This window comes from Oculina patagonica, chromosome 1, assembly GCF_052425735.1.
Source record: "Oculina patagonica isolate OP01 chromosome 1, crgOcupat, whole genome shotgun sequence".
NCBI classification, from domain to species: domain Eukaryota; kingdom Metazoa; phylum Cnidaria; class Anthozoa; order Scleractinia; family Oculinidae; genus Oculina; species Oculina patagonica.
In genome coordinates, this window is record NC_135758.1 from 38,982,071 (window position 1) to 39,002,726 (window position 20,656).

Consider the following 20,656-nt stretch of genomic DNA (forward strand, 5'->3'; position numbering starts at 1 on the left):
CCCTTCGAATGTGTTTTTGTAAATAAGCGCCCCTATTCCAATAAGCGCCCCCATTCTAATAAGCGTCCCCATGTCCCATTCTTATAAGTGCCCCTATTCTAATAAGCGCCCCCTATTGCGGATAACTTCCCCTACTGAAGTCATCGACGTCGAAATGATAAACGCTTGATGAACATTACCGTACCGTACATGTATATATTTATTGCTTAAATGAGCAATTCGTTTAAAAGTAACCTTAATTTTTAACAATTTGCTAATATTTATCAAAGTTTTGTTTTGAACATTTGGTTGTTTCTCGAAAAATTAAATAAGCGCCCTGTCCCGAATAAGCGCCCTGTCTCGAATAAGCGCCCTCCCTTGAGGTGCCAAGAGTAAATAAGCGCCCCGGGCGCTAAATCGAATCATTACGGTAGGCTGGAAGGGTGGCTAAAGGGGGTATACGGTGGTGGTGATGGTATGGCAGCGGATGGGGGAGGGGTGGGGTTCGTGGCTAAAAAAAGTGATCATGACCTGCGTAATAAGTATGAACTGTGATTTACCAAGAACTCCATGAAGCGAGAATTGAGTTCTTAATTTGCCGCGAATTATCTCTTACTCAAATCTTCCACAAGATTATGCATTACATTTTGTGACCCTTCGCCTGGAATTGCGTGAAAGTTCATAAAATGGACAGATCGTGAAATGATCGTTTCATTTTCTGTGAACTCAGTTGATCTGGGCCCTTATTTACTTCCCCTTCCCTCTCCTCGCCGCAACTCACTTCAACCATCTGCTATCACGAGTAGTCAGACGAATGGTTGACAAGCACTGAAAACAAGGATCGTGAAACTTGCTTGTGCAATTACCCCGTAACCACCCCACTCGGAAATGCGGAAATGATGCGATTAGTTTGAATCTGCGCATCGTATTGCTTGTCATGCTTAGGTCCCATACATCGTTTTCGCCAGGAGTCCCGTATTTTTGTAAACAAAGACTTGAATAACGCTTTGTAAAGTGGAGAATTTTGAAAACGAAACACCACCCCTTTAGTAATTTCGAAAATGCTGATGTGAAAATCATTTCACATAACACCAATACCAATCTCGTCCTCGAACCTGTTTTTCCTTTGGTCGGCACCAAAAACGTGGACTTTGGTTCGACTTTTAAGCGCGCGCAAAGTGCACATTTTTGATTGTTAGTCAATCAGAATCAGTCCTTGCACGCAGCGTTTTTTTCATGAGGAGTGAAACACGATCGCCCCTGAAACGACTACATGCGAGGCTAATCAGATTCTAGCAGAACTCCATTAATCGCAGACTTTCAAATCGAGCCTAGCCTGCCAGGTGGTTTAGCAGCGAAGAGCGCTAGCGCAGAGCACGAGAGGAAAAAAAACTGCCCTTCCTGTTCTGCAGGCTAATCGAACCTTGCAAGTGTCCGCGTTCTTGGTAAAAATTGGAAGCGCATATGCTTCTGAGTATGCGCAATGTCCAGTCTTGGGCCCCATGCAGTGTTTTCATTCAGTATTTTTATAACGAGGACAGGCGAAAACAATGTGAACTGAAGCTATGAAAAACGATAGGGTGGACATAAGTCATATAAGTATTTTGCTACTTTTTGGCCAAATAACTAATGGTGGATTTCCACTGACGCGTAATTTTTTACGTGCGCTTACGTCCCAGGGGGGGGGGGGGGGGATACTCCGGTTTGTAAATGACGGGGATGATGGAAGGATTTTTTTGGGTTTGAAATTTTCGATTCCGGGATTTTTTTGGGTTGGAAAATTTGGCAAGTATTTTTTTGGGTGACTTGATTTAAATAGGGGATTTTTTTAGCTTATTTTTGGTATGATGAATAAACAAACACGGCGTTTAATTTTTAAGACTTTTATGTGTTATATTTTTGCCCCTCCTGGCAATTTAGGGGTAATTTGACAAGGGCTTTTTTGGGGGGTTATTTTTGGTCCAGGGATTTTTTTGGGTAATGTCGGAAGACTTAGGGATTTTTTTTGGGCCCTGAGTTTTGCCTCCATTCGATCATCCCCGTCATTTACAAGCCAGAGTACCCCTCTGGGGCTTACGTGCGTGAAAAAATTTAAGACAATGTATGAACAACTTGCGTAAACATGTACACAAGCCTACATTGTCTTTAAATTTTTTCACGTACGTTAACGCGCTTAAAAAATTACGCGTCAGTGGAAATCCACCATAACACTGTGTGCGCGCGGTCGCGCGCGGTACTCTACCCATAACCCATTTCGCGCAACATAAACAAAGATGGCGGACAGATGTCGAGTTGGTTTGCAAACTGTCGACTATTCTGAAGGTTCAAACGAGGTGCTGTAAATTCCATGTTACGTTTTACTTTGGTCTTTGCATAAAATTATATCTTGTGTTTCTCCCTACATGTTAAGCGACTATATATCAGCTCAAATGTATAACAAAGTATTTACAGTTTTACTGCCTGCTTTCGCGAAGCAATCCTGGCTTGTTGATGTTTATGTTTATGTTTATCCTTCCTCTTTGGCCCAGTTTAATACTAGTATCTACACATTCATCGGTTTGTTCCCATTATTGCAATTTCTAAAACTTGACCTACAAAGGAATCTGCCATTTGGTTTTTTCAGAAAAGAAAAAAGCTTTCTTTACTTAGCCTTAAACTACGCAAATTATATTTCGTTATTCAGAAATAATGGTTTAAACTCTCTTCATTTTCAGATCACATTGTACAAAGATAATCGGCCAATTCTCAAAGCAGAATGTGGTATTACTCTTGGTCTTTTAAAGCTGATCTATTCAACTGATGACGCATACAGTGGTATCCTACTTGGGGTAAAACCACGGCTATTAAATGGAGAATTACCATGTTTGGTCACTTTTGACAACACTTCACTTACTCATCCTGAGTATGATTTAATTGTTCAAGGTAATTTTTGTTACCTTACAAATCAGACAAAATAAAACATAGAGGGGGCATTGTAATTTTATTCCTGAATTGACTGAAGTATTACACCCTTCTTCAAACCTATGGGATTTAGGTTTTTGCCGGCAATATTCAGTATAAAAGCCAATCCTTCACTTTTCTGACCTTTTTCAGGGTTTCTGGTCATTTAATTTGGAAACAAGCTGAAACAGCCTTGTTCTGTCATGAGTTAATTTGTAACATTATGGTAAAATGATTGTGGGTATTGTGTGGTTCCATAGAACATCCATCCATATCCTCACCTGACACCATGGATTTCAGATAAGAACCCCACCATCACCCCCCTCCCCTTCAGAATTTCCAAACGTTTTTTCATACAACTAACCCCTCACCCACTCCAAGCCCCCTGAAAAAAAGCATTTTAAAAAGAAATTATGCAAAATGTTCTAAACATTAGGCTGCTTTCTGTTGTAAACGTGACTACAGTATAACTCGAACTCTGAAGGGAAATGAAAACAGTTTGAGTTAGCGTTATCAGGGTCAGTTTATTATTCAATATGCCAAGTTAATTATTGACAGTTTATCGATTTTTTAAATTGCAAATTCAACTTATGTCAGAAACTCTAACACGATCATACATTTTTATGATAAGAGTGGAAATGACTGTCAAATAGAGCAACGAACAGATCACATATTATATGTGATCTGTTCGTTGCTCTAATCAATGGACATCCTTGGCGAGTTGTAAAGAGGCGGAATTTGAGAATTATTGCAAAGATTCTTGCTTAATAAACCCTGCCATGTTGGCACCCACATAGATTTATTATTAGTTTTTAACATTTGAAAATTACTGCAAAGATTCTTGCCATTAATGTTACTGGTTCTTTAATTCTCATGACAGCTGTACCCAGCCCAGAACACACTCAGAGTACAGCATCCAGGGAGCGTGTCAGTGCAGTTACCCAAAGACCAGTACTATCGGAAGTAAACATCGCATCTTCTGAGAGAAGTCATGCAGGAAACCATAGAACACACAAACAAATCAGTGGCAATCAATCTGTTTCATCAAGGTCACAAACGCAAAGTGATGTATGTTCAAATGTTGCACCTTGTGAGGGCTTGGGATCCTCTTCAGATGATCTCTGTGGGGACATTGGCCATGATCACTGGTCATCACCCAGCTCCACAAATCTGTCGCCTGGTCCAGGTCCTGAGGCTTTTAGTCCTGGTCGCCCTCTTCCTGCCCAGCACGAGCATGTCTCTCCTGAAAAACTTCCATTTGTTGACTGTGAAGTTAATGATCCCCCAGACTCAACTGTTCAAGAGTCTAATATCTCAGGATTTGTTTTGAGCACAGAGACAAGACTGTGCGATGGTGTTGTTGATGGTGACAGAGCAGATGAGAAAAGCGAGACCCTTGAACCTGATTTCAAGGCTCCTGCGGAAATCCAGTTCAATCCAGAAGACTTTAATTTTGATATAGGTAAGTAAGTTGCTGGTATTTTAATTCAATACTTGTCTTATTGGTTTAAGGATTAAAGTCTGCAAGCCTGTAGATTACCAGGCTACCCTCCGTTAGGACCAGTTTATGCTTACCACCAGATAAATCACTATCCAGCCAGTGGATAGCGTAGTTTGTCTTATATAGAATGCTTATCCCCTGGAAAATGATTTATTCAGTGGATATTTTTTTGCACCATTTGAACAACTAAGCTTGGTTTCTTTAGCATAAGCAGCTAGAAGTATTGCCCTCCCCCCATGGGATGTTAGTGTAGCAGACTGTAGTAACAACAAGTTACAATAATTTTGTACAGTGATAAAGGTTAAGTCTGCATATGAGCCAAGTAGCCCATCAGGCCGGAACTTATTCCGGTTTCCATAGCATGAAGCAACTAAGAGTATTTCTACTCTCCCCTGAATGGGATGCTAGTCCATCGCAGGGTTACCCCTAGCATTAAATTTGCCGGTTCATACCCATTTATACACCTGGGTGAAGAGGGACACTGCGAGATTAAAGTGCCTTACCTAAGAACACAATGCAGTGCCCCGGCCAGGGTTTGAAACCTGAACCACTCGATCCTGACCAGAGTCCATTGCTCTAACCATTGGGTCACCACACTTCACACATTTTTGTACAAATGTGCATATTAAATTTTTTGTTTTCTTCTGTAGGTTCAGTTGTTCCATTTCAATCAGATAAGGGCACTCGCTGGCCTTGTGATCAATGCAGTAAAGACTTCTGTAGTTCAAGTCATCTAAAGCGACACTGGATTCTTCACACTGACTTCAAACCTTACAAGTGTAATGTTTGCAACAAATGCTTTCCATTTCAATGGGATATAAAAAGGCACATGACAACACATACTGGGGACAAGAGATTCAAATGCCCCCTGTGTCCCAAGTCATTTAACACACAAAAAGAACTTGGAAATCACAACTGGTCTCACACTGGTAAGTAGGAAGGCTGAGATCAGCTTCTGGTTTCTCCTTTTGCGATAATATATTCAAAGTTAAATATTAAATACGGTACATACCGGTAACAGGCCAGGTCATGAGAGTAAGGAAATGGATTACTAACTCTCTCAGTTATCTATCAAATTCACACAACATATGTAAGATATATATAGTGAACATTTGAGGGTACAACAAGGTTTACATGCATTGCTGAGTTATCATATTTATTCCATTAAGCACCCTGGGTGCTTATCAAATTTTTGGACCTCAAGAGTGGGGGCTTATTTGAGGGTGGGCGCTTATTAAATTTTTACCATTTTCAGCAAGTAGTTAGTCACTTCTAAAGTGATACTTAGTCAATTTCAATAATCAATACTCTTCTTGTGCACTTCAGTTCTTTTTAGGGGAGTAGGGAGGTGGGCGCTTATTAACTTTTCTTACCTTCAGGCTGGGTGCTTATTCGAGAGGGTAGCAAAGAGTTGGTCGTGATCCCGTTTCACGCACAGATTTTAATCAAATTCACGTGCCACGTATACTTAAACCAGCAGAATTCACAAATCACATTTCTTTTCTATCTATTTTCATGCCTCACCGCTCAATTTTTAGCCTTTTCACATGTCACACATAAACCCTTGTCTACCCTCCATTCAAGATGGGTACTTTTTCGAATAAAATTAATACGATATATAAGCACTTATGGGGACTTTTAAGAACACTTTAGAAGGTATTTTTTGTTAACATCCTTATATTACTAGCATTTTAGTTTTTTTGGAAGTATATAGACCAAAGACGTGTCACATTCTTGACCTAGCTGTTGTTAATATGTGTTTGGATTGTTGAACTCTTAGTGGACTGGTTTATTCCTACTGAGCATTTTAGTTGGTAACAACTTTCCTGGCCCCTCCTCTCTCTCTCCTGACTCTCAGATCCTTATCTCTCGTGGTTTACTTTCTTGTAGGGATGACAGGGAATGCAACCTGGAGTATATAGTTATTGCACATTTGCATGCTTCTAAATATTTTTTTTTATTTAACAGGAAAGAAGGAATATCAATGTCATGTATGCCATCATGAATTCTCAGCACATAGTAACTTGAAAATCCACATGAGAAAGCATACAGGTAAGTGGCATCATTATTTATACCACCAAGTAGTTTTCTAAAGGTTAAAGGAAAATTGCAAGAAAATGTGCCCAAAGGAAACACAATAAAACAATAAAAATTCTATAGACCAAACCATGTTACCAGTACATGCAAAACCAAAGTTGCCCCACAATAAATATCAAAAGTGATTTAAAGCTAAATGCTTACATAATGCCAACTATGAAACTTAAGTACTATACATGACTCTGATTCTAAATAAAAGCTGTGCTGCTAAAAAAATCTAAGTACAACTCTTAAAAAAGACGTCACAAAATAAATGTACAAAATGGATGAAAAGGGGATAAATTTAGCCAATAAAAACTTTACAATTATGTAAGTGTGGTTTTTAAATAAAATTTGCACTTTCCACAATTATTTTTTAAAGAAATACCCTTAAAGTGCATTTGATAGATACTTTTTATTTGCTTGAATTTACATGTGATTCTGATGTGAACATCAAAAAAAAATTCGAGGGACCTTTCTCTTTATCGCGTTTTAGCTGCTAAAACGAATCGAAATTCACTTCCGGTTGGGTCAAAAACGGAATGTTGTGGGACCCGGAGCTAGTGGAGGCGAGATGTCAAAACAAAAATGCTTTTTGCGGGGTTCCCTTTTCTTCCCTTGTTGTGTTGTTGTTTTGTTATTAACAAAATTTGACTTGGTTCTTCAGATTTGAACTACTTTTTCTTACTCAACGACCGTCATGTTGGCAGGTGAGAAGCCCTATAAATGTGAGTACTGTCCCAAGGCGTTTCACATGCAGGGTCACTATCAGTACCATGTGCGCCACCACACAGGAGAGAAGCCATATCATTGTGATACATGTGGCAAGACATTCAGTTACTCCCACAACCTGAATGAACATAAGAACGTCCACACTGGGTATAGACCGTACAGGTGAGCTTGACAATTTTCCTTCAGGTTTCAATGTTGAAAGGGGATGTAAAAGTCACATATTAAAACATTCATGTATCCTGTCCTGGAGTTAAGTGCCTTAACTTATTATTTCTGAAATTTTAGCTTACAGTTCAAGCACAAGCAGGCACCTACCGGATCAATTTTTGTTTCTGGGAAACCGTCCTCGGTCAGAACACACCTACCTCGGTAGAACCCCGGATCAATTTTTGTTTCTGGGAAACCGTCCTCGGTCTGAACACGCCTACCTCGGTAAAAAAAGGCGTCTATGGCTGGTATAAACCGAGCTTGGTTGTAGTGTAGTGTGCCGACCGATCATCGTACACAAAAACCGTTATTCTTTAACCGTTCTCGGTTAGCCATCTCTCTTATAACCGACGTCGGTTTTAAATTTCGGTTTAAGTGCAGTTTAAACCGAGCTCGGTATACTAGTCCAAGTTTAAACCTAGTATGGTTAAGTCCAGTGTAAACTGAGCTCGGTTAAGTCCAGTTGAAACCGAGCTCGGTTACGTCCCTTTTAACCTGGCTCGGTTTAAAGTACTCTAGTCCTAACCGAGCTCGGTTTTTGGAAGTCAGTATTGTCGCCCCCCCCCCCCAAAAAAAAAAAAAAAAAAAAAAATGAATAAAGAAAGAAATAAGGAAAGAAATAAAACAAATAATAATAATAATTTCATTTTCTACTTCCATTTTTTATTTAATTCAATTTCCGCTCTACACGATTTGAGTCATTTTTTTCCTGCCCTTGTTGAGTACACTCTACCATCTGGTTGTGCACAACAATAATATACCTACTGACTGACTGATGGACGGACGGACGGACGGACGGACGGACGGACGGACGGACGGACGGACTGACTGACTGACTGACTGACTGACTGACTACCTACCTACCTACCTACCTACCTACATACCTACCTACCTGCCTGCCTACCTGCCTACCTACCTACCTACCTACCCTACTCACCCTACCCTACCCTACTTACCCTACCCTACCCTACCCTACCCTACTTACCCTACCCTACTCTACCCTACCTACCTACCTACCTACCTACCCATGTATCTAAGTGTAATTATTTACACCATGTGCGACTCGCACTTGTAGCTCTCAACGTTTCGCCATTCGCCAAGAATGCGGCAACATTTTTACCAGATAGCATATGGTGTTACGCCGCAAAATGTAATAATCGACGCAAAATGTAATACTAACGGAAAATGTAATAACAATCGCCGCAAAATGTAATAATAACGCAAAATGTACCAAAATTGGCGCAAAATGTAATAACTTTTCTAACGCAAAATGTAATAACCCTTAAATTACATGTTTGTTCATGAATTAAGCAATTTGCATTCAATAATTTACCTCGTGTAAGTTAACAAGGACCGAATAGGAACTGCTTCCCCACCCCCTCCCCCCGCAAGACCTATTTCTTCCTGGCAGGTACTTATTGGAGTTAGGAATTTTGTACCTCCTCCAACCACGATGTTCTTTTAGATCGGATTGGGGTGGAGATGGAGCCTTGATTCTTATCCGTTAAAAGGTTGGGTATGTTTTGTACAAAAATAGTAGCGAACAAAACGTGTCTCATAAGAACAGGCGAAATTGGCCTCTAAGCTTGCATCGGAGACAAGTGAAAACAAATAGGGACGGATTTAGAAATCCCCCCCATGTGCCAAAATAGCAAAACAGATACATGCAAATAGTCCTCGTTTTCAACTGTACGCCAATTTTTGCCACCCGCAAAAACTAGCACTTTAAGGCGTGTCAATGTTTAAATATGATTGCTCGCAGTTTCTAGTCTCCTTGACACCTATCCTATTCAATTAATACTTACTCATTGGAGAAGGTTAACTAGAACATAAAAGTATTTAAAATGGTAAATAAGATCACTGATAACAGGAACCTTGATGTGTTGTCTCTGCAGCCGGCTTTGCAATCCTTTGGCCTCTGCCTTTTCGAGTTAATTGGGAAATGTAAAACGCTCATTGATTTCACCAGGGGGGGGGGGGGGGAGCAACTTCCCATACATTCTCTTAAATGAAATCTGAGCGATGCTTTCACAACTTGCAAAGCAATCATCGGGGCGGTAGTCAGCGGATGTCTCTAAGGCGCATGAGCAGCTCCTTTCTTTGTGAACTTGCCAAAACAAAAACATGGGACCAGTGAGAGAGTTCGATTTTTTTTATATATGTAGTAATAAAAAAGACTTTCTAAGTTTTGACTTTAAAGCAGCGAAAATTTCTCCGAAAAGGTTCTTGGTGTCAATATGTGGTGTTTGTTATGAAATAAAACCATCACGGGAATGGTAATGAAAACGTGGCGATCGAATATTCCCGCGCTGGTCGGAGCTATTGTTCTTGCTCTATTGTTTGAGGTTGTTTGTTGACTTGGTCTTTCTTTGTTTTACTTCATTTACAATCCCCATGTGGGCCAGTTGAAAATCGTGGTACAAACATGTCAAACATTTGCATTTCAGCACTGAAAAGTAGCACGGCATCACAAAATTCTGCGTTCTTAAAACTACACGACGATGACGAAATTTTCGGATTTAAACACGCTGCTTTTAGATTTTTAGTTAAGAGAATTGAACCCCTTTATAATAAGTGATTCCACGACATAGCAGCTTCCATTTCGCGGGAAAAGATTGCCTGTTGCATCATCGTCCAAAAACCGCTGACTACATCGTGAATTGATCGCTTTGCAAGTTGTGAGAGCATCGCTACTCGGTCCCAGACCTCGTTTCTTCCCCCCCCCCCCCTGGATTTCACAATATTATCAACTTTGTATTCAAGTGGTCAAAATCTCTGTTTCATTTCAAACCAGAAATACTCTCTTTTTTTGTTCTGTTTTGTCGAGGAATATCCTGTAGATTACTTCAAAGGCGGAGAATTACTAGGTGAAAGTTAAACTCAAACAATTTTTTTATTAAACCACAGTCTTCAGTTTACATCGTGCACATGGCAGGACTTCCAAACAAAGTACAAAGTTTTAGAGTTAAATTCAGAAGGATATGCAATGCGACATACTCGTAGCCCTGCTAGCACATCAACATATCCCTCCCCGAGTCTGAAAGTTAAGTTAAAGCGGGGCATTTGTTGATGCTGGACTCGCGTAAAACCAACAAAAAGTTAATGTCACTCGGCTGATCAACTTGGCTAAACAATTTCAAAATATATATAAATTTTATAGTTATTACATTTTGCGTTATTACATTATGCGTTAAAAAAATTATTACATTTTGCGTTAAAAAGTTATTACATTTTGCGTTAACAACTTTATTACATTTTGCGTCAATGTTATTACATTTTGCGTCAGTATTACATTTTGCGGCGATTGTTATTACATTTTGCGTTAGTATTACATATTGCGGCGTAACATATGGTAAAAGGATCGCTCTTGTGTGTGTGTGTAAGAGCGCAGCCCAGCCCTTTATTATTAAGTGTGACTACGACAAATTGCCCGCTAAAAGGTGTTAACTATTTGGGGAAAGTTTCCGCGGGGTGGACTGTACAAGAAAGTTGATACTACAGTAAATACTTGTTTTTCCTCCGAGAGGTCAAACCATTCTTTTTTTTCTTCCATAGTTGTTCTCATTGCGATAAGAAATTCACACATCGCTCCACCTTCAAACAGCACGTGCTAATGCACGAAGGATTTAAACGTTACAAGTGTCATGTGTGCTCCAAATGTTTCCTGCAAAGCTCCAATTACCAGAGGCATATACTCACGCACAAAAACAAGGAAGAAAGAATACAAAAATGTGACTTGTGTGGCAAGGAGCTTCTGTCGAGACGTGGTATCCAAAAACACCGCTTGCGATGCGTGAAAATGACGGTTGAGCGAGCGAAAGCTAGCGAATCGACCAGCAAGAAATCTCGGCTCAAGCGAGGCGAGTATCATTGTGAACACTGCCCCAGGATCTTCGCCAATTATCGAAATTTGGAAACGCATGTTACTAAGAAACATTCGCCATCAACCGAAGGTGCGCCGAAAAAGCCATCGCGTAAGGCGAACAAGCCGAAGAAGCGATCGGGTAAGGCGAACAGGTCGATAGAGCCATCGGGTGAGGCGAATGTTCCCGATGTGTCAACGAAACTTTGGAAAAAACCTCCGCCTGTTCTTCGCTTTCAGTGTTCCGATTGCGGCAGGCGTTTTGGTTATGCAAAGCGACTTCAAGAACATCAGGCGATGGTGCATCATCATGGTTCATTTCATGGAGGTACTTCGCCGGCAGGTACGTTATGCATTTTAAGACTAGAGCTCGAGTGTGTAGGTGATTTATTATGTGCGTAAACTAGTAGAGGTTATTTTGAACCTGATTCCAGGCAGTCCCCTGTCCGGGAGACCCTAGTTACCAGTCTTTCTCGTGAAGGAGTTCTTTTCAGTGCATTTTCTAGATGTGCTGACTGCGAACGGTTGCCCTCTGTTCCTCAGATCCTTTAAAACAAGAGCGGAAATTTATAGGTTTTGATAATAAGGGAATAACGCAGTCTCGAACACTTCTCGCTGAGCGAATAGTATTTGGAAAGAAAGATCAACGTCTATTTGTTATAAATGGGACAAAATGCAGTTAAAAAATCGGAATTAGAAGCAAAAGCACAAGACGAAGATACAAACAGAGCAACCTTTTTTTGTCTTTAGTTACGTGTAACGAAACATGGTGTACAGTGGAACCCCGTTAATACGGACACCGAGGGGACAGGCCAAATTGTCCGTATTAAGTGGGGTCTCAGAAAAAAGTCACGGATACATGTTTTATCGACACAAAGACGAAGGCAAGCCTTTCTACGGCAACAAAACCGGCTTTTTTTTTATAGGTACTGTAACTGTAAGAATTACAAACTGCGAACTCTCGAACTAAACAGTGGAATTATTTGAAAATGTCGCAACTTTACTATATACAAGAAATAAAACGCATTTCAACGGCAACATAACGTTTTCTATAAAATTGCCTTTGTAACTGAACCTCTGACCGTGACCGTTAAACTCTACAAATGTTAAGTAACTATTTCATTAGGAACTACAATGTACATGGCTACAACACTCGAAGGAAGGCTGACCTCCATTTACCTAAACCCAAGCTTAGCCTTAAGCTTGGCAAGCGTTCTTTTAGATTTTCTGGCACAGCCCTTTTCAATTCACTACCTTTAAAAATCCAAAAAGCTGTATCACTCTCCTCTTTTAAAAATCTTGTCAAAGCCCACTTTATTCATAGCACCTAATTTACGATTTTTATCTTTTTTATATACCAGTTCATGCTTGTAATTCGCTTTAGTTTTTAAACTCTTTTATATAACTATTTTAATTACTAAACATTAGCTTTAAACTCTATTTTTATAACTATTTAAACAATTAGATATTTTATATTTTTTGGAAATTGTATTTAGCAGGGCCCCTCTGGAGACCAGCCACTGTGCTGAATGGGCCACCCTGCATAAATAAAGTTTTACCTTACCTTACCTATTTGTAAAAGTTGGTAACTTTACTTTGCACGGAAGCTTTTAGCTTGCGACACAACCAGACGGACTGAACGGATTCGACAAAACCTTTGCAAGGCACGCTATTAAGCTACTCTTTGTAATAGAATCGTTTCAATTCGTCGAATTCTGTTATTATTTGACCAGGGTGAAGTTAGCAAATTATAACGACAATAAAAATTGACAGTGCACAGATAAACAGTGTCCGTAAAGCGGGGTTGACAATGTATGGCAGTTTGTCACTCGGGACACGGAGAAGTGTCCGTTGTCCGTATTTAAAACGGGTGTCCACATTAAGCGGGTTAATTAAAGAGAAAATGTATGAGGTTTTCGTCGGGACCAACGAAACTGTCCGTAATAGCGGGGTGTCCGTATTAAGCGGGTGTCCGTAAAGCGGGGTTCCACTGTACTTGAATTTGTGTTTCTCGGGCCGAGCTAAATTAGCTGAAGCACTTTGGGAATTTACACCGAGGTTCAATTGGAAAATGGAAGTTCTTAAAGTATCATGAGAATCGCGAAATTAAAGATCCGCGAAATACTGTCTCGCCAAAATCGCGAAATTAAGTACTTATAACGTATTATCCACGAGTTCTCAACCCATTGTTGATTATTTTCAGAAACATTGCAAATTCGTTTCAACTACACCTGTAAAATACACAGGCCTCAGTGAAGCATAGCACACAATTTTCAACGCGAAGTACTTGATTATTGAAAATGTTAACCCGTTATCTGGATGTTACTTATTTGGCCTTGTATATTGATAATAATAAACGCTGACCTGCCTGCAATTAAACTAAAACCGTTCAAAACTCAACCTTCTTTTTGCGTTCTTTTTCAACCAGATACGCAGACAAGCACCTCCCACGCGAACACAACTGGGAATTATGTTTTCATTGTACCAAAGCCAGCAGTTGATCAGGATAATATTCTTCCTCCTCCGTCCGCTGGCAGCCACTTAACAGGTTCTCCCGCGATTACTGTCCCGCGGGAAACTGCATCGAACTCTCATTATGCTAGTGACCAAACAGGCGACAGGTTTCTGCAGCCAGATGAGACAGACAAGCAAGAAGCTGGGGAGACTGGGTTTGAGGCTCTCTCAGCTCTCGGACGTCTCTCTGCTAAGATTGGAATCGAGGGAAATCTCTTTAACTAATCCTTCTCAGCTCCAGGATTGCTCTCTCAGTAGCGACTTTGACCGGAAATCACGTGATTCTAGCGGCTCCTCGTGAAGTAGTAGCCCTGCCTCTCAATTCTTGGATGTCTTAACCCCCAGGTCTAGGTGGGATATTGGCGATATATATCAAATATTAGAGATGTACGAGTCATCTATTAAGAGATACGGCTTCTTTGTCTCCCGTGTAGCCGTCGTTTGGGCCAAATCGTAATGATCATGAGTGTACAAGCGTTTTACTACACTCTACTAACTATGGTTTTACAAAGCATCATTTGACTCACAATACATTTCGAAGCTCAGGATGCGAGTTGTGTTCTTGAGCTTGCCATAAGTATTTGATATACAGTACTATGCTCTTTTGTTTAACACAAGAAACTCAATTTTGGTCGAGAAGATGGTAAACTCTTTTTAAAACCGGGAATTTTTAGCCAAGATGCGTTTTCTGTTTGGTGTTTCACAGACGTCCATGTTATTGTTTTGGTAGGCGATGACAATGTTCTGATGGGAGGGTCTGAAAAAAAGCCACTCGAAAATGTTTGGCTTTTCTCACCCTCAACGCTCTTATAAAAAATAAAATAAGGGAACTTTTGGCGTGGTACATGAGTCGGCCAATATTTAAGCGTGAGTTGAGAAAACAGCTCAGTAAACTGCCTTGGTTGGAGAATTTATGGTCGGCTATTACACGATGTATCTAAGAATCAAAGATGTCAGCGTGGACGTGGGGGTATTCTATGGTTTTTTTCACAAATGGACATTGACAATTACAACCTCTCTTTTTCCTCACATGATCGCTGAATCTCCCACTCTTCCCCCCTCCCCAGGTAAAATGGGGACGTTAGGCATGCCGAATCGTTTTCATCCTATTCAACACTGCTTCAGAAAAGGGAGGAGGAGGAGCGAACTGAAATAATCTGTTATATCAACATTCCCAAGCTTTCGTTGACTAATAGGTTATGACTATAGCGACGAAGTGTGTTTTTGCGCGCAGTTTTAGCAGGTTTCTCAAGAAGTATTGACTAAGGTTGTAGAACTTGTTGATAAATGTTTGCAGAATATACTCTAAATTGATAACACGTTAAAATTTGCCAAAAAGCAAGTGCAAGAGCAAAGTTTTCGCTGAGAAGATCAATTCAGCTACGAGGTCACGTAAGATCTAAACTCGGCCAGTTTTTGGAAGCTTCTCCCCTGAGCACTTCCATCTACTTACTCTAGCTTATAGCGAACAAAACATTTTGCGCCGTATTTTAAGCGATTTTAGAAGTGACGCAGATAAGCTACCAACGAACACCGCTTAACGTAGCATTGTTATTCTCTGGTATAGCTAAAAATACAATTAAATATAGCGGCCAAGGGTGAATGCGCGCGTTTTATGTAAGTCTGTAGCGAAATGTGTAGCCACGTTGGTTATCTACCATCTCACATCCAGCAAATGCAAGTGGAATATTTGTTTCATAAAACAAATCCGAAATATCAGTAAATCTTGTTTAATGAATACCGAAGACTTTCGTTGTCGACCATGTTTGTCGGGCGTGGTATTATAAACAATCGCGCAAAAAAATCACCAGATACTTACGGCCTCGTTGGCTAAAAATCAGACGCTTTTCCGCAAGATTGAGCAGGATAATTGTTTTATTATTTAATAAATTGTCAATGAATCGCATGCTACAGCAAAATAAATTAAGGTTGTGCAGTACTTTCTAGATCTTGGACGAGTTTTCGCCTCTTCCAAATATGGGCAATCTACGTACTGATCGCATGTTATCTGTTTGGTACAGAGGTCAGATAACAAGGTCTTCCTGGCCATAAATGGACATTTGTTTTTTATTCCAAAAGAAATCCGGAGTTTGAGTAGCCAATAGAAGAGGCTTAAAGTACTACTGATTCACAGGTTTATATTAAATACTTCACCATCACGTCCAAAAATATAATCAAACGAAACTTTTATCTTGTTTCGTCACCAGTCTGTTGTAAGGATCCCTCAAACTGCCCCACTCGTGACCAAACCTTAATTCACTGATCATGCCGGCCTGTGTTTAGCGGATATGCAGTCACGTTTTGCTGAGATCTAAAGAGCCGTACATGCATTTTATCGTTTCCACCTGCATTCGTTCATCGACAAACAATATGTATGTAATTAGAAAACGACAACAATTGACAAAATTCTAAGCATAAGGAGTTTTAGTTAGTGATTGCATTAAATGTCCCATTTTAGTGAAACAGCTAACTATCAAGATTTCTGGGCGTACCACGGACGATTTATAATCTGGTGATTTAGTATTAGATTTGGCCAGTACTCCAGTGTTTTTCTGAATCGACGTCAACAAAAATATGAGTTTCATTTAAGGTATTCAAATTACTTTTCCTGGTTTGTCTTTTAAAAATTAGTAAGTAATAGATATTCAAATTTGACTGTCATCGCAAGACAAATGTTGTTTGGAAGCAGTTTCGAGCAATTTCCGAAAAAGGGGCTTTTCTTCTGCTGGGACGATTAGATCCCGGGGGGTGGGGGGGGGCTCCCATATTAAAGGGACGGGGATGCTCGTCGGAAACTTTAAAAAGAACCCCTAAAAGAGACCAATCTGGGCATGCTCAAGCTATTTTAGACCCCTAAAAGATACCAAAATTCTGAGAAAAAGAACTTATATTTGTATATTTCATCGTGTGCAACCCTTAACGAGACCCTGACGGCTAAAAATATTGTCATTTTCTTGCATTTTCCCCAGAACACCCTAAGCGAGACCCAAAGTCCGAAATTTATACCCCTAAGCGAGACGACGAGCATCCCCGTCACTCTCATATGGGAGTCCCCCCCGGGGATTAGATAGAGGTGTTGAAAGGAAGCCGATGGATAACTATCTAGAACATTTTGCAATGGACTATTAATTATTTCAAAACAAATGTTATTGAGTGTGCAGGGCCCTTTTGTGCACGAACAATGCAAGCGAGACATCAATTCAGTAACTAATTGTTTTTAAAATTAGATAAGCTAAATGCTTCGTTAGCATACATTTTGTAAGCACACTGCTAACCAACCTATGGTTAGCGCCATTTCGAGCTTGTAATATCCGGCTGCATGATGATACGTAGCGTTTATCGGTGATCAAGTGGCATATGAAACCCGGATTTGCTGGAAACGGCGCCACCGTTTGGTATTTCTGTTTGTTATAAGCGATATCTTGGGTAAGTTTACTCAGTTTTAGCTTTCGCATTTATTTTTATTTTTTGGTCGGTTCATTTGCGGTTAGCAGTTACACTCTTTTTATATACAAGAACGTCTTATTTTCGGTCGTTAATTTTTCGAAGATTTGAGCCTAAAATGTTCTTAGTTTTTAAATTTTAAAAACAAAGTGGCATTGCGGTAAATTCATTTCTAATCGAAATGTACATGTTCACATTACCAACGGGTGATTACAATGTTGGTTTCAGGTCAGGATTTAAATAATGATGTATTCATTTCGTACCGATTTGTCACTTACAACAAATAGGAAAAAAATTAGTCCTAACCAAGTTTTAGCCTTGGGCATGTTCTTAGGATGTTCTCAAATTTTGGCCTTTTTTCAGCCTCGACGTTCTTATAAAAAAGGTTCTTATATAAAAAGAAAGAGTGTACCGATCAGTTTAATCCACCATAACGTCCTCTAACATTCTAAAATTTGCCAGTTCACGCAGATCTAGTCAGGAAGTATTGCCATCTGTGTGAATTTAAACCACCCAGTGAAATTATTTCCTTTACTTTAAAAGTACTAACTCAAACATCATTAATAGACTATAGTGGCATCCAACTACTTTTACTCTAGCAACAGAGAATTTAAAAAGAAGTTTGTTCATTTTCCGCCGGTTTCATGATCACAAGATAGTCTAGAAAACTGATTTTTTTTCTCCGTTTATTTTTAAAATAAGTGGGCTTACCAGGTTAAATATACTCTAGTAATTTATTTTTCAAAATTATTAGCCGTCGCGTTCATCTTAATTCCACGTTCATTTAAATCTCTTCGAACTTTCCGTGTCTGATTGCACGCAACAAACAAAGTAAACTTGAAGTGCTATTTACTTAAGTGAAAAAAAACCCACACACACCTGGTCAAAACGTACTTAAGGGTAACCGTTTGTAAAGATTAAAATTTTGATCTAAAAAATTGCTATCTTTTTAATTTCTCTTCGGAAGCCTACAAAAAGGTTGAAATTTCAAGGTTTAAACCTTACCGATTGTCCTTTTCCAGTTTCTGGCGCTTCCGGCGAGTCATCTGGCCGGTTGGGAAATTTTCGTTTTTAACGGTAAATCACTTTCAGTACGTGACTGCAGAAATCGCCCAAGAAAAATGAAAAGGAATTTAGGTGAGGTGACCTAAAAAGAAGCCAAGTGCCAAAAAAAACCCGAAAAGTGGTATTTTGCAGAAAATAGAACTTAAGATTGCACTTATCCTCTTCGTTCAGAATATTGTTGTGAGCTGTCTCCCTAGCGACTAGACTTGCTCCAAGTCGCTCGTTTGATTTGAAGAAGTCCGCTGGATACGGAAACGGAGGGCGCGCGCGCATGAAAATCAAAATGGCGGAGGATCGTGGCGGAACACTCGTTCCGAGCTTTTCCTAAGTGTTTTTTCGCGCGCGCGTTCACACAAATGAATCCCGCGTGATCTCTCGCGCGCGATTTCAAAGGCGATTTTACTCAAGTGGTCTTCCGCGCTTGATTTTAAAGCGATTTTATTTAAGTAACTATAGATGCAAAGAAAAAACGAGCGACTTGGGGCAAGTCTACCTAGCGACATGCTTCCTGTTTTGCAGACAAACTGTAGAATGACCTCACTCGCTTAGAATACGAATGAAGAGTGGATATCGCTACGCCACAGCTCCAATTGAAAATCTCCAAACAGTAAATCAAAGTCTTACGTTAGAATACTCTGGAACTGAAAACTAACTACCGGTAGATCAAAATAATCAATTTCTGACTAACTTTTTTTTATGAAAAAAGAAACAATTCTTAGTTTATGTCGCAAATACAACCGGGCAAGGAAGATGCCAAAAGGTACATTAAAATTGTAGCAAAAGTACTCATGTTTTCTTGTTGTTCTTTTTCATAGCTTTACATTTCTCGACATGGACAACAGTGTGACGTCATGGCTGTTTTTTAATACATCTGCAAATGATTCAACACATTTGAAAAATCACACAGAAACAATCAATCCTATCTACGTCTTCACTCCCGTTGGGACCACCGCAAAACTTGTGCTGTGTTTAATTCTCTCAGCAGTTGGTGTAGTGGGATTCCTTGGTAATTGTTTGGTCTTTTACTTTCTTTGGCAAAGGAAGACTAAAAACCCAATCAAGACAAGTCGATTTGTGACAAATTTGAACTTGTACATAAGAAGTTTGTCTCTGTCTGACCTTCTCTCTTGCTGCGTGTCGCTTCCTCTTATATGCATCCAAATATTGTTCGATGTCTTCCAAGATGGCTGGGCTTGCAAGATAGTTCGATATCTTAACTTTGTGTTTCCTGCTCTTACAATCAATAATTTAGTGGTGATAAGTCTTGAAAAGTACTTATCAACCCGTAAGGTTCCACGGACTTTTAGCACATCAAGAGTCCGTAAGACAATTATATGTGCATGGGTGTTAGGTATTATAATCATGTTAATTCCCGCTGCAGCATATGACGGGAAAAGAGTAGATCTTAACGACACTCACTTTACTGTTATCTGTATTAATAACGAGAACTTTTACCCATTTAAAATCACATTCGTCATTTTCCCACTGCAGTATATTCTTCCGGGTATATTTGTAACTTATGTCAACATACGCTTACTCAAGATTTTGTGGAACAGAGGAAACAGGAGAATCGGTACTGGAGTAAGCAATTCCTTCAGGGCCAACCTGATAACGATGAGGATTAGAGGCACATCTCTGCTCGTTGCTCTGACATTTGCTTTTATCATTCCCTACTTGTTTTACGCGGGTAATATGGTGTACAATCAGATAGCTAAGCCACAACGCGCTTTTGCAACAGATTTCATCATACGTTATGGTGGTGGTGGCGTTGCAGCATATTTCAGCAGTGCAATCAATTTTATGATTTACTTTGCTCAAATGAAGGAATTTCGTGAATTTTTAAAGACTCTTTTATGTAGAAAATGTTGTAGTGGGGATGTCAACACTGATCTGCAATCTAAGGTTGCAGATGTAACTACATCAAGACAGAACGCTGGAAAAAATCAGGTGACTGCAACTACGAGTTACAAACTTGACATTACTAAAAAATAAGACATTGCTTTTTCATTTTGGTGTCAAATAATTCTATTTTAAGGCGACTGACAACATGTACAGTTTCGAGCACTTTCGAGCTTTTACACTTTGATGGGTCAATACCACAAATATTTTTCACTTGCTGCTCAAAAATTGTATCAAACCAATGCCAAATCAAATTGTGCTTATTTCGATAACATCACTGGTTGCCATAGCTACAGTATAACCTGTTAAAAACACCTTTAATTCGAACTTTAAGTGCTAATAACGATAACGAGCTCAGTGGCCCAAGCTGGAAAGTGCTGGAAACTGTAGTTGTCAGCCTCCTTAAGCTTTTCAAGGAAGTTTTTATAAATCAGATT

The 20,656-nt window shown here is 39.7% G+C and overlaps 2 protein-coding genes across 2 annotated transcripts; both read left to right on the forward strand.

Annotated features, from left to right (window-relative positions):
• Window positions 1–2,252: 2,252 nt before the first annotated feature.
• Window positions 2,253–14,645, forward strand: LOC144629932 (uncharacterized). Its single transcript, XM_078488187.1, has 8 exons — window positions 2,253–2,312; window positions 2,694–2,901; window positions 3,800–4,381; window positions 5,071–5,349; window positions 6,389–6,472; window positions 7,207–7,390; window positions 10,991–11,640; window positions 13,726–14,645. The coding sequence occupies exons 1-8, from the start codon at window positions 2,253–2,255 to the stop codon at window positions 14,034–14,036; spliced, it is 2,358 nt and encodes a 785-aa protein (XP_078344313.1). The 3' UTR covers window positions 14,037–14,645.
• Window positions 14,646–18,633: 3,988 nt separating this feature from the next.
• Window positions 18,634–20,499, forward strand: LOC144650556 (adenosine receptor A3-like). Its single transcript, XM_078510264.1, has one exon. The coding sequence runs from the start codon at window positions 19,152–19,154 to the stop codon at window positions 20,310–20,312; it is 1,161 nt and encodes a 386-aa protein (XP_078366390.1). The 5' UTR covers window positions 18,634–19,151; the 3' UTR covers window positions 20,313–20,499.
• Window positions 20,500–20,656: the final 157 nt, after the last annotated feature.